Source organism: Simochromis diagramma, unplaced genomic scaffold (assembly GCF_900408965.1).
Source record: "Simochromis diagramma unplaced genomic scaffold, fSimDia1.1 OVJJ01000685.1, whole genome shotgun sequence".
Lineage (NCBI taxonomy): Eukaryota > Metazoa > Chordata > Actinopteri > Cichliformes > Cichlidae > Simochromis > Simochromis diagramma.
In genome coordinates this window covers 10,982,265-10,995,587 of record NW_024387477.1, presented here as the reverse complement: position 1 = coordinate 10,995,587, position 13,323 = coordinate 10,982,265, and the positions used below count along the sequence as shown (strand labels likewise).

Below are 13,323 nucleotides of genomic sequence, written 5' to 3'. Positions count from 1 at the left end.
CTCATTCATCGGGCATGTCTTCAAAAGACAGTTGTTTGTTTTGTAATAATAAAGGATTAATTTCAAATATTGTCTGAGGTCTTTATAACAAGGGAATAAATCATGGAGGATAAAACAATCTACTATCCTTAAGTTGGCATGTCTTTATTTTATTTACATGCCACTAGATGGTTTAAAACAGCTGTATATAACAGCTCCTACATTACTGATGTATATGATTGTATAATAAAGACATAAACCTTTTCTAGCTTTCTGTGCCTTTATACACAAGCCTGTTGGCGCTGTTACTACTTGACGCCAGCCTACTACAGTCTGCCCTAAGCTGGCAAATGACCTGTGCTGGTAGATGCTATTTTACAGTTTGTAGTTTGTGACTTTTATTTCCATTTACTTTTATATTAATTTTTAAAAGTTTAAAACATGTTTTGTTTTGTTTTGCCTGTAATATGGAAACAGTCAAGAAATCCGCATGTAGTTGGTCTCTACAAGATAGCAGCCAAATTGTAGTGAAGTTGAAGTAGGTATTGGAGTAAAACAAACACGTGCGTCCCTCCTTCATCTGACACCTAAATGACAGCTGACATCAGCAGAGAGTAGTGCCAAAATCTGACTGGTTGGAATCAGGAAAGAGTGATGCTCTCAATCAAAGGATGTTTACAGTTGGCAGAGAAAGAGAGAAAGATAGAGAGCATGTGTCAGAGTTTACTGCAGCTGCCTTAGCAAAATCTTTCACCGTGCAATTCGTCTCCTTTTAGATTACTGTTTTGTCAAAGTTCTTGACAAAAAGGCAAATTAAGGTCAGCTTTTTACCTCCCACCACTGGCTGTGTATTTGAAATGTTTGCACAGTTATCATGCACCGTTATGTTCCTGATTTCAGTCTGACTGTTGTACTCTGGAAGCCAGAGTATAAGCTGCGATCCACAGGCAGATCTCACTGATCGAAAAAAAAAATATGTTACACAATGTTCTAATTAGTGTGAGCTCTATGATAGTCAAGGATACACTCAGTACACTTAGTGCCTGGAAGTATTTCCGGGCTGCAATAAAATTATTATCTGCTCATTAAAGTACACTCATAACTGCTCTTGTGAGAAGCCCGTAGAAGGAAAAGTGTTTTTGTGCAATAGTTTTAAGGCAAAGGAGAATGGGATTGATAAATGTAATAAACAGCTCACTGGGGACTTCCACTGTATATGGATCATCATGTTCACAGAAGAGAGAGAGAGCTACGCATCATCTGGGTATTTTGGTTTACCTTCTGTACTGCAACTGGATTACATCACAGTTTACAATAAGACACCTACTGACATGTCACTTTATCAATGCTGGTCATTATGCCCTTTTGCTGCTAAAGTATTTATACCTATATTTATACCTACATTTCTATATCTATTCTCCCGACTGGTACTGGTATTTGTTTTTTTTAACTATTAATTTACTTACTATTTAAAATACTGTTTCTTCATTAGTCTGTTTCTTTTCGCCCCAGGACCATGTGTACGTAATTTCGTTCCACCTCATGTAAACATGTGATGCGAATGACAATAAATCTCCTTGAATCCTTGAATCCATCAAGTTTCCCTTAAAGACCTAAGCTGACAGTTCATCATGATGAGGAGAACCCTGCGTTTAAAAGAGCCAAAAGGAGTGCCAGTAATCATCACAGCCTCTAACAATCTAACCTCAGTTATCTGATTATCTATTATTTCTGGTCCCACAAGTGGACTAGGTGAGTCTGGCCTGTATCTATGGATGCTTTAATCAGGTCACACCCAACTGTAATCTTCACCTTTTGTAGTTTTTTGTGTTAATTCAACATGTGTTATTTTCTAATCAATCACTGCTTAAAATGCTATTGCCTTTGTACATACACTTTAAGGATTGGCTAGAAAATGCCTCTAAAAATGTGAAACCTGACTTTTTCTAATAAATAGTCTTGGTCAAAATAATTTTAGATTTGTTGAAGATGAAACTAATTTGGAAACAGCACTGGTCACTAGAATGTGAATGTGTCTGAGTCACTACTTTATGTAACTTCATGGTTTGGAATGCTTTATTTAAAAAAATTTATTATCTGAAACCACAATTTTACATTTAAAAATCCATGCACACTTGATATAAAAAGTCAGTTTTGATGGAAATGATTGTTACATTTATTTAATTATCTTAAAGATTGAAAATTAAGTTTAAAAATGTACACTGAGCCATCTTACTCATGAAATGGTGGCTCACTAATATATGTGGTAGTAGTGGTAGTACTCCTTGACTGCCAAAGTTTTATTACATTTTATTACAATTTTTTTTAATTACTTTTTCATTATGCTTTGTGCCAAGAACGCACTAGGCTTTGCAATATAGGCTCAGATGTTATCACGCATGAGACTATTAGTGAAGAATCTGATCTGCCCATATGACAACAACCCTAAGCAAACAGACAGAGTCATAAAGGGCTTCAGAGACACAAAAAAATGGGGGCCCATGCAACAGACAGTATGACACCCACTGAGATTCGACCAGTTTTTTGTTTTTGCTTGTTTGTTTTGTTTGTACATTACACGGTGTCCTCATAATATTTTCTGTTATATTTTCTGTCCAACAAGTTTTGTTTGGAGGGGAAAACTTCTCCCTGGGTTGGATAAGAGTTTTAAATAAGTGGATCACTAAAATAATTTTTACTCAATGATGCCCTCTACCGGGGAACTATTCTGTGGAAAAACTGGTCAGTATATTGACTGTGAAAACGTTGTGATCAAAAATTAATCAAATTTAAACATCTATAATATATAAATAACTTAACTTACAGTTTACTAAGTAGTTTTCGGAGGCACTTGTCCTTTTTTTGTCCTTTACTTGAGTATTTAAACCACATTTCATCTATGTTTCTTTGTGTAATTGTGTGTTTTTTACTCAACTACTTTGTTTATGTATTTATATTTTAGGGAAAATTTTAGTAGTTAGTTTGCAGAGTAAGATGTGGTTAACTAAAAAAACGAACAAACAGAGATTAATGTAATCAACAGTATTTAAAGCTTTTCACCACAGCAAGCTGCAACATTCAATTGCTTCATTTAATTAGTGCATTTTTTTACATTAATGAATGCAAGGTTTTTGTAACAGTGTTGTAACAGCGTTTTCATCGTATGTTATGTTGTTGCATTATTGGTATTTTTTTTGGTTAAACCTACCACTGACATTAGAGGGGGGGAGGGGTATGTAATTTATTTGTATTTTACGAGCATAATTTACACCTCATGACTTTGTTTTCTTATCACTACTTAAAAATTAAAAACAAAACATTTTAAGAGGTCATGATTTATGTATGTGAGAGGCTGCTGTGAAAGCATTAAATCCAGCCTGCTGCACCGTGCTCTAAGCGCCCTCTGGTGGACAACAGGAAACGTTGCAGTTGGATTTAGAGGCACAAATGGACAAAGCCGTTTCAGCACTATGACAATGGACAGCTCCCAGTGCGACCGACAGTAATGGTTACATGATGTGGAAATGAAGCGAGTCTGTCTGCCTTACAAGTCCTGCTATGCTGTAAGAGAAGAAACGTTGAGATTTTATATTTTATCATTTCACTACAATTTCACCAGTTGCTGACTTTAGAGGAAGCTGATATGTATGTGATCTATTTTATATGCATGAATTTGGCGTTTCTGAACGTGTTTAAAACAGAAAAGAAAAAAACAATGTCCAACTTCCACTTTATTTCAAGGATCAAAACCTGAAAATGAGCCAAGCCGATCTAAAAATGGCTGCCCCTTTCACTGTCCCTGTGGATCACCTTACTACAGAGAAGGTTACTCTGCTCCTCTCCATGCTCTCTATGGACACCCGTTTCCTTATTAACGACATTATTTTCAATCTGAGCCATAGGACAACCTAATTACCCTGCTCATTTCTGGCCAGTGGCCAGCTCCCATCTGTTGATGCTGTGAACTAATTCCCAGAGAAGAAAGAAATAAAAGGGCATACATAGAGAGAGAAGCCACAGGCCCCCTTGCTCAGATTCAGGTGTGGCATTTGGAGTTAAGAGCCCCCCACCCCCATCCTTTCCCTTTCCTCCCTTGTATTCCTGTTCGTGGTCTTAATTAAAGTGATATTTCGAGAGAGGAGGTTCTGTTTGTTCAGTTAATGAACCCAACTATTCTCTGCGGGCAAATGGAAATGCAAGCACTCCAATTAGCATATGTTAGCATTTTACTATGTTTATTCCTCACCGTGGAAAACAGCTTACCAAGGCGAAAAGCTTTTCACCCTTGTACGAGTAGCTCTGGAACTTTTTCACCTCAAAATAATTAACTCAGGCTAATTAAACATAGATCTGGAAAACTTACATCTAAATCATTTATGCGTGCACATCGACTGAATCTGTGTTTTGGTGCAGGGATTATGTTTTATGAATCACAGCAGGTCACAAATGCTTGTTTGAAAGAAAAGAGGAAGGCCATATGAAAAAAATACTTTATTTTCATAAATGTATACAGTACATGTGTAAAGGAAGGAACCCTCCCCTGTCATTACAGTAGTCTGCTTCATGGTGCAGCTTGCATATACATACTCACTGTTTCATATTCACACAAGCTCTGTTAGCAAACAAAGATACAAAAAGGAAAAACACGTCTTCTTTTTCATGTAACCAAAAAATATAAATTCATAAGGATGTGCAAAATTATTGTCCATGAATGCTTTTTCGAAAACTATTTTGGATGTAACTGCTGCTCCAGTTTGATTGTCTAAATAATAATAATGATAATTCTAATAATAAAAACAGACACATATGCTGACAATGTTGCAGTGGCATGTCAAATAAATAGCCATCAGACCTTCATTATCCTTCTTCAAAACAGATTGTCCATACATTATTCTTCTTTCCCTTTCTATTTTCATACCACTTATAAATCATATGTTCATTAATTTATGTACTGGGTGGGCTCTACCTCTGTTTTCATATAATGATATCCATCTTTTTAATCATCCACTAGGGCAGTTATTGAAAAGTCAGTCATTGTACAGGTCATTATTTATGATCGCAGTCTCTCCCTGGGGCGACATCTGGAGACGGCGCTTCTTTCCAAAAGTAGAAAATGAATTGTGGACATCTAGGTCGCTTCGCTGTGCGGCAGGCCTCAGGGTGCAAAAGCCTGATGGCGTCCCAGGGATGTACACATTGTGGTGGTAATCGGGTGGTGGGTGTGGGTGCGGGTGGGAGGGGATTGAAGGCTGCTGCTGCTGGGGAGGAGGTGTACACCGAGGAGTCCAGGGGCGAGAGGGAATCCCACTGGGTGAAGGAGACATTTTATAATCTATAACATGAGGAGAAAGGAGAGAACAAACAACTGCTTATTATTCAATACTGACTCATGTCTTTACAGCTTGCTGTAAGGACTGTTAACGATTAAATGCAGTAAAAGGAGCAGTGATCTGTTTAGTGGTCAGTTTAGTGAGGATGAGGTAGGCCGTCAGCTACAAGTGAGTTAAGGGAATAACAAAAAAGTCAAAAAATTAAAGAACGAGGATGCGCAGCGTGTGTAATATTAAAGTAGTGTAGATGAAATACTCCATATGCATACATAAGCAGGAATGCATTTAGCCTCTCTCACCTTTCGTGCCTCTCATGTGAGTACCCCAGGTCCAGTATTGTCCAGGTGCCATTGAGGTGACATAGTTTTCTGGGTCTGCATGCATGGCTTTTCGCATGAGGGTGCCATCCATGTTTATGGAATTGTAACTACAAATGAAATAAGTCTGTGTAACAACACCGTTGACTCATATTTATGAAAATGCAAATCATATTGACATGAGCATTTTTTATGCAGACTGTATGCTTTAGAGCTTTATTGAGCACATACTTGTGTGTGTGTGTTTGTGTGTGTTGGGGGGGGGGGGGGGGGGGGGGGGGGCAGGTCATAATGCTGCTCTACAGAAATCAGGTCAAAGTTCAGAACTATACCTTTTAATAGAGGAGTTTTGGTTCTTCGTGAGAGTCCAGTCTGTGTTTGGCTGCTTTAGCTGCAGAGGGAAGATATTGTCAGAGTTAATGGAAGGGTATTCATGTCAACGATCAGTTCCGTGTGGCTCTATTTTTAATTTCATCTAAACGATGTCTGTTATGATAGAGGTCACTGATAGCTGACAGGAGTAGACTTTCTTGGGATCCCTCCTGAATTGAAGACACGATTCTTTTCAGATGGATCGTGGCTGCCGCCCCGTGGATGTTTGGCAGAACATGCTCATTTCAAGAGTAGAGGTGGTGACGCCTCCAGCTACGATTCGCCTGTCACTTAGTTTTGCTTTTATCCTCCGTGGCGCAGCGGGAAGGGTGAAAGAGAGCACCCGAGTGATATTTATTCCAATTTGATTCTCATAGTATGGATTCCACGCTCCATTAATTCACCTAAAGTTGTTAACGAGAAGAATGCGACGTAAGCTATTATTAGAATCGGTATTCAAAATACTGTCCTCAGCCAGCTGTGCACAAAACCAATTAGAACCCCACCGGGATGAAACGAAACATGATTTTAATCTTCAAAGGGAACCGTGCCAGGGAGGAAATTAAGAAAATTACACACGTCATTGTTTTGTGGATTTTATGCATCATTTTACATTAATATTTGCCTGACGCTCCTCGAGCAAGGTTTTTAATTAAAAGTCTCGCAGAGAGCCTTGAAAAGTTTGCGGCCCTCGCAGCTGTAAATGGAATAACCCAGCACGTCTCGCCACGCATTCACACCGTAGCACACATCACATTCGCCTACCTTTCCTGTGTGTCGTGCGCGCTTAGATGTGTGTTTAATCTCCCTTTTCACCTTCAATTCGTCAACTTAAGCGCGGTTATGCACTTGCTTCGAGTATTTGTGATTCGTTGTGATTTGTCTTTGACGCGCCAGAGACAACCTCACTGTGACTCACGTGAGCACGCCGAGGGGCACTACCGGGTGATTTGGTGGAGCCAATTAATAAAAAGAAGGACACTTTCTCCTGAAGGAGTTTAGCTACAGGCGGCACATTCACCGTGACCTCGAATTCCCTCTTGTGGCCAGAGGTGTATGTGTCAGTGACCGGGCTGACATTTCTCAGTCAGCCTGGTGGAGTCTGGTATCAAGGGCCTGACTCTTTGTCCCCTCCACGCTATTAGCGCGGAGGGGACAAAGAGTCAGGACCGATTCATACCGGAATCGACATTACGCACATATTTATGGTCTGCTGTTCCGTCTATTAAGATAATAATAAAAAATAAAAATAAAAATAAAAAAAACACGGGCGTAGACACCCTTCCTCTGTAAACTACCCCCCTTCCTCGTCTCCTTTCTCCCCTCTCCTTCCTTCCCTTTCACCCCCTCCTCTTCCCCACCCTTGCTCGACAAATATGAAGCCACATCTCTCTTTCTCTCCTCGCATTCAGAGGACAGTGCTGGGGCCGATCTACAGGCTGTCCACGTCTCAGTCCAGCCATGTCCTTGTGCCCCCTCCTTCTCCTTGCCCCCTCCCCTCGCGATGTCCTCCCCTGTCTCCCCAAAACCGACCATTTGCCATTTTTCATCAATAATGGACAGCCACCCCCCTCTTGCGAATACGCCACATTGTGTCTGGTATAATGGTTCGGTCGTCCTTGTGCCCTTGAGGCATAGTTAGTGAGGTTATCTGTCCTGTATTGTTAGTTTGAAAACAAGAAGGCGTGTTCACAAACCCGAGTGCCCGTGACATGGATTGCCTGAACCCAAGGCTGACAATTTCAAACAGCTGCCATTCACCTTCATGTTTGTAACCTTGACTGTTTTGTTCAGGTAGATACGCTGGAAGCAGGTGTGTGCAGGCGCCACGTCACTGCATGAAAACTGTGTGGCAATAACACTGGATGATGTAGACATTGTTCTCGCAGGTCACAATCTCTATAATTAGTTCTCGAATTATTATTAAATGCTTGAATTGATACCAAGACTGAACAGAGGAGACTGCCTGAACTACATCTCATCTTCCTCTCGCGCAGTAATTGACATCTCACTTCGTTCTCAGACACGGTTTTTTGCACAGCATATGCTCCTCGCAAGATGGGGCTTTACACTTTCATTAACATGTCAATTAAAATGTAATCTCACGTCGTCTCATTTCATTTCCCGGGTGCAAAACATTAACATGGGCAGCACAATTAGAATTCATTATTGCCACAATTATATTAAAACGTTGTGGAGACGACACGCTGTGCGAAAACACTAACGAGGGAGTGATAGAAGAAAAGAGTGACTTTACTGAAGGTTTTCCTCAAGTTGAGTACCAGCCTGTATGGCATGCGCGATTTGACCTTCATGGGAGAATGTCACAGTCTAGATTCACATCTGATGGAAACTGAGTTGATAGTTGTTATTGTGTCAGTGTGTGGAATGGGGTGGAATTAAACGAGCAGCTCGCTCTCCTTTGTTTTATACTATATGCTGATTTCACTCTACCTCACTGGGAGTAGTTGCTCCGTTGTTCACAGATGCGCTCCGGCTTTGCGCGTTCCACGAGTTTTCCGCGCTCTTTGCCTCGTTGTTCCTCGGTGTGCTGCTCGGGCTGCACGGCTTCAGAAACATAAAGTCACTTTTGGCTGATTCGGGGGTTAGACACACTTTATAACAATATGATTGAGAGAGACTGCTATTTCCATTCACCTCCATGCAGTTCGTGGGCACTTTGGCGGCGGATGAAATCTGCAGGTTGAGGTTGGATTTTTTGAACATCTCCGGGGGCGGCTCTGGCTGAAACCCCCCGCAGCAGCAGCAGGATAGGGGGGGCAGGTTGTACCCGCTGAGAGTCTCGCTATCCTTGTAGCACTTTACTGCAGCCAGCACGATGATAGCCACCAGGAATATTAAGGATATAGTGCTCAGCGACACGATCAAGTAGAGAGCGAGGTTTGAAGGGGGCTGCGGGCTGAGTGTGAGGTCCCCGAAATCTGACAGGGTCTCGGGCACGCTGTCTACCACTGTGAGGACAATGGAGACAGTGGCGGAAAGCGGTGGCTGCCCGTTGTCCTTGACTAATATTACCAGTCTCTGTCTTGTTGCGTCTTTTTCTACTATTCGACGAATAGTCCTGATTTCTCCCGTGTACAGAGCTACGCTGAACAGCCCTGGGTCTGTAGCCTGTAACACCTGATAGGACAAGCGGGAGTTCTGCCCCGCGTCTGCGTCTATCGCTGTTATTTTGGTAACCAGATAGCCAGCGTCTACTGCCCGCGGAACCACCTCTGTGGCCACAGTGCCGTTTTTCGGCAGTGGGGATACGATAACAGGTGCGTTGTCGTTCTGGTCCAAGACAAAGACGTTAACTGTGACATTACTCGCGAGAGGGGGGAAGCCTGCGTCCTGTGCCTGTACCAGAATCTGAAAGTTTCTTAATTGTTCGTAATCAAAGGAGCGCAGTGCGTAGATGTTGCCGTTGTCAGAGTTGATTGAGACATAAGTGGACACGGGCATGCCCTGAATCTGACCCTCCAGAATAGAATAAGACAGATAGGCGTTCTGGTTAGAATCGGGGTCGAATGCAGTTACAGAGCAAATGGAAGCGCCCGGGGCATTATTCTCGGTCACATAAACTGTGTATGAAGGTTGGGAGAACCGCGGGGGGTTGTCGTTAATGTCAGACACTTGAACGAGAATGGTTTTTCTGGTAGAGAGCGAAGGAGAGCCCAGGTCTCGTGCTGTGAGGGTGATGTTGTATTCGGACACGGTTTCTCTGTCCAGAAACTCGCTTGTCACAAGAGTGTAATAGTTTTTAAAAGATGAGTGGAGCTGAAAGGGAACGTTGTTTGGAATTTGGCAGTCAACGTTTCCGTTCTCTCCAGAGTCCCGGTCCATAACACTGATAACCGCTATCACCGTACCTGCTGGCGCATCTTCCTGAACGGGAGTGGACACTGATGTGAGGATAACTTCGGGAGCGTTGTCATTTACATCCAGGATGTCCACCAGCACTTTGCCGTGTATGGCCACGGCCGAGGGTCCCCTGTCTTTCGCTTGCACATACAACTCATACACACTTGCTTTCTCGTAGTCCACAATACCCTTCACTCGGATTTCACCCATGTACGGGTCCACGCTGAACAGTTCGCGCACCTTGAGTGGTGCGTGTCCGCTGAACGCATAAGTAACCTCCCCGTTCGAGCCCTCATCCAGGTCTGTGGCGTTCAGTTTCAGCACCAGCGTCCCTCTCGGTGCGTTCTCCACCAGGCTCGCGCGGTAAACTGCGCGGTCAAACACAGGCACGTTATCGTTGGCATCCAAAACTGTAATAGTTATCAGCGCTGTCCCTGAGCGTTCCGGTGAGCCCCCGTCATAAGCAGTCAGAACCATTTCGTGCTTTTTCTGCTGTTCCCGGTCTAGTGGGGTGTCCAGCACGAGCTCAGCAAACTTGCTCCCATCATTGCGCGTCTGGATGTTCAGTGCGAAGTGCTCGTTTGCGCTCAGCAGGTATGAGCGCAGAGAGTTGGTGCCAACGTCCTGGTCCTGGGCGCTCTCCAACGGGAAACGAGAGCCGGGCGCAGCGGACTCTGTGATGTCAAGATTAAACTCGCTCCACGGGAAACTGGGGGAGTTGTCATTCACGTCTAAAATCTCCACTTCAACTCTGTATAGTTCTAACGGGTTTTCTATGACCACTTGTAAGTGCAAAAAACAGTTTGGGCTTCGTTCACAAAGCTCTTCTCTGTCTATCTTTTCGTTGACGAAGAGAATCCCGTTCTCCAAGTTCACTTCTAAGTACTGTTTCTTTGCGCCAGAAACGATACGAAACCGACGGGCTGACAGCTTTGCCACATCCAAACCTAGGTCTTCGGCGATGTTGCCCACAAAAGCTCCATGCTCCAGCTCTTCTGGGATAGAGTAGCGAATTTGCGCGAGAACCAAGTCCACGACACACGCGCACAGAAGCAGACATATAACCAGGCCAGTCACCGGCACCCAGCTGCCTCTGGAGAGAATGTGATCCATTTCAGCCCCGTGCGTAAAGCACCTCACACGGACATCTTTCGCCTCATAAAGACATTCAGCTGTACATAATAGAGAAAAGGAGCCTGTCCTAAGATTGAAGTTAGTCACATTTATTTGTATGGGTAACTTTGCCGAATACTTAGAATGAGAGAGCGGGAGCAGAGTGAAAGCACCTCTCTCGGTGCTGTGCTCCACGCGCAACACCGGTATGAACGGGGGAGGCTCGCGCTTTGATTTTACAGTGTATTAGGCACTTGGAGGAGCCGGTGGGGAGGTGCGTGTGTATGTGTGTGTGTGACAGAGAGAGAGAGGGAGAGAGAGATGGAAAGAGAGATGGAGGGGGTGGACGTGGCTTCTCGCAGCTCCGTATTGGAGGACGCTGACGCGAAATACGACTCTAATTACTGTAGACGTTTAACCCTTTCACATCCGCGTGTCTGTTCGCCTGACCCATTAAAGTGAGGACAGGGCGTAAGTTTGATACCAGACGTCAGAGCCAGATTTGGATTAGGAGTCAAAGTGTGTCACGGGTGTCCTTTCCTAGGCTGGGTTTACTAGATGAGGATGAGTAAGGATTTGTTTTGGTTTTCCCAGCTCCTTACTGCGCCAGGACCGTGGTGATAGCCAACATCGTGTTATTGTTTTATTGCAATCCCCACTGCACCTTCAGAAAAATAATAAACTATTCTTCTGAGGTCCAATGAGTACGTGTTGAAATACAGTAAACAAAACACACAAGCTTAAGCACTCACTCGCTCTGCTTCAAATGGCCCAGTGGCCACTAACAGTAGGCTCCTGGGACTTCATAATGCTTTTGAATTAGAGCCCTTTGAAGATGAATACAAACACTATAAAACAGTCCCATTCATTAATCATCACATGCGAAATTGGGTTTTACAAAAAGAATCTTTGATAGGTCAGAGTATTCATTTTTAATCAGTGTTTAAATGAGTGTGAGCTACAGGTTCTGGAACTTAAAACGATTACTTTGAGAATCATAAACGGACAAAAGACCAATACAAATACGCATTACACGCCTTTAATTCACTTAAGTGGGTCCGTACATGTATCAACACAATCAACGTAAAAGCAGTGTCATAAAGCCTCAATCATACTTGTCTCTAATCAGGTATTATACTGTGGTTGGGATTAGATAAATATCTCATAGATGATTTGTTTACAGACTGGCATAAACAGAAAAGGCTGTATCAGAGTGCCATTATAGTTTTGAGATAAAGAGAACAACTCTTTTCAGCACCGCGCATGTTTGTTCACATCTAATCGCTTTCCTGTATATCCTGGTCAGTTAGACAAGCAGTGAGCGGCAGGGAGCAGTTAAAGACAGAGTTAGAGTGCGACCAAAGGCTGCCTTTGTGAATTCAGGTTCTTCTCCAGACAGACACGACTAGCATCCTAATGCCAAAAAAATGGTGGAAATCTGAAAGTCTCTTCATGGGACTGACGACACAGCCTTGGCCCCCGGGCAGCGTTGGGCTTGTTAGCAACTAAAAAGGAAAAGAAGCGAGGAGATGAGAGAGAAAGAACAAGAAACAAACATTTCTGCTTCTTAGGGGCAGCATTTCCTTTTACACTAGACGCTGCATTTTTCTATAAATTGCTCCCAACAACCTGAGGACTAAAACCTCTGTGGAAAATCGTGTTGATGGTTGGTCCTCTTTGAGGGTGATCAGGGAAACAAAGTCTAATGTTGCTGCGATCTTTTCACTTTCAAAACAAATCAAACAGGGCCAAAGGGAATACTTCCACTTGAAGACAGTGGTTGTTTCTGACATTTCTCTCTTAAGCAACTGAGAGAATAACGTTCCCTCTTCATATTCAGCTGGGTTTTTAAAGGAGAGGTAAGAAAGGTCACTACTTGTTTTTGAATAAAACCGCAATGCTATCAAACCATAAATCCTCATCCCGGAGGAAGATATCGCAGGAAAAAAAGCATTACTTTTACTTCCCCTGGGAACTAAAGTTGCTGCACTTCTATCTCTCCAATAAGCAGCACTGGCATGCATTTCCCTCCCCTTTTCAGGAAAAACTAAAATCCCCAGGTTTAAATAAGCAGAAAATACAATCTGCTTGTAGACTTAACCTCAAGCAGATGGTTAAGCTTCTCCAGAAATGATTACATTTCTGGAAAAAGAAAAAAAAAATCACCACCACCACCAGTTCCATTGCTTTTCCCTTCTTTTTAATTAACGGAGTGAAGGATTAGTGTGCAGCTATCCGGGATCAACCGTTCTCCGACGGAAGAATACAAATGTTTTGTGATAAATAATCCCAGAGCCCTCGGGCCGGCGGTCCCTCGGTGCCTGTAACATTAACATGCATTACACGCA

At 42.9% G+C, this 13,323-nt stretch overlaps 1 protein-coding gene across 2 annotated transcripts; it reads right to left on the bottom strand.

Annotated features, from left to right (window-relative positions):
- Nucleotides 1-4,276: 4,276 nt before the first annotated feature.
- Nucleotides 4,277-11,639, bottom strand: si:ch73-233f7.1 (uncharacterized protein LOC100537710 homolog). Of its 2 annotated transcripts, XM_040016351.1 has the most exons (5): nt 8,657-11,639; nt 8,453-8,566; nt 5,959-6,017; nt 5,609-5,736; nt 4,277-5,311 (listed from the first exon to the last, which is right to left on the bottom strand). In XM_040016351.1, the coding sequence occupies exons 1-5, from the start codon at nt 10,973-10,975 to the stop codon at nt 5,007-5,009; spliced, it is 2,925 nt and encodes a 974-aa protein (XP_039872285.1). In that variant the 5' UTR covers nt 10,976-11,639; the 3' UTR covers nt 4,277-5,006. The 2 variants fall into 2 exon arrangements, with proteins under 2 accessions (XP_039872285.1, XP_039872284.1); XM_040016350.1 differs by having other exon boundaries at nt 8,453-11,639.
- Nucleotides 11,640-13,323: the final 1,684 nt, after the last annotated feature.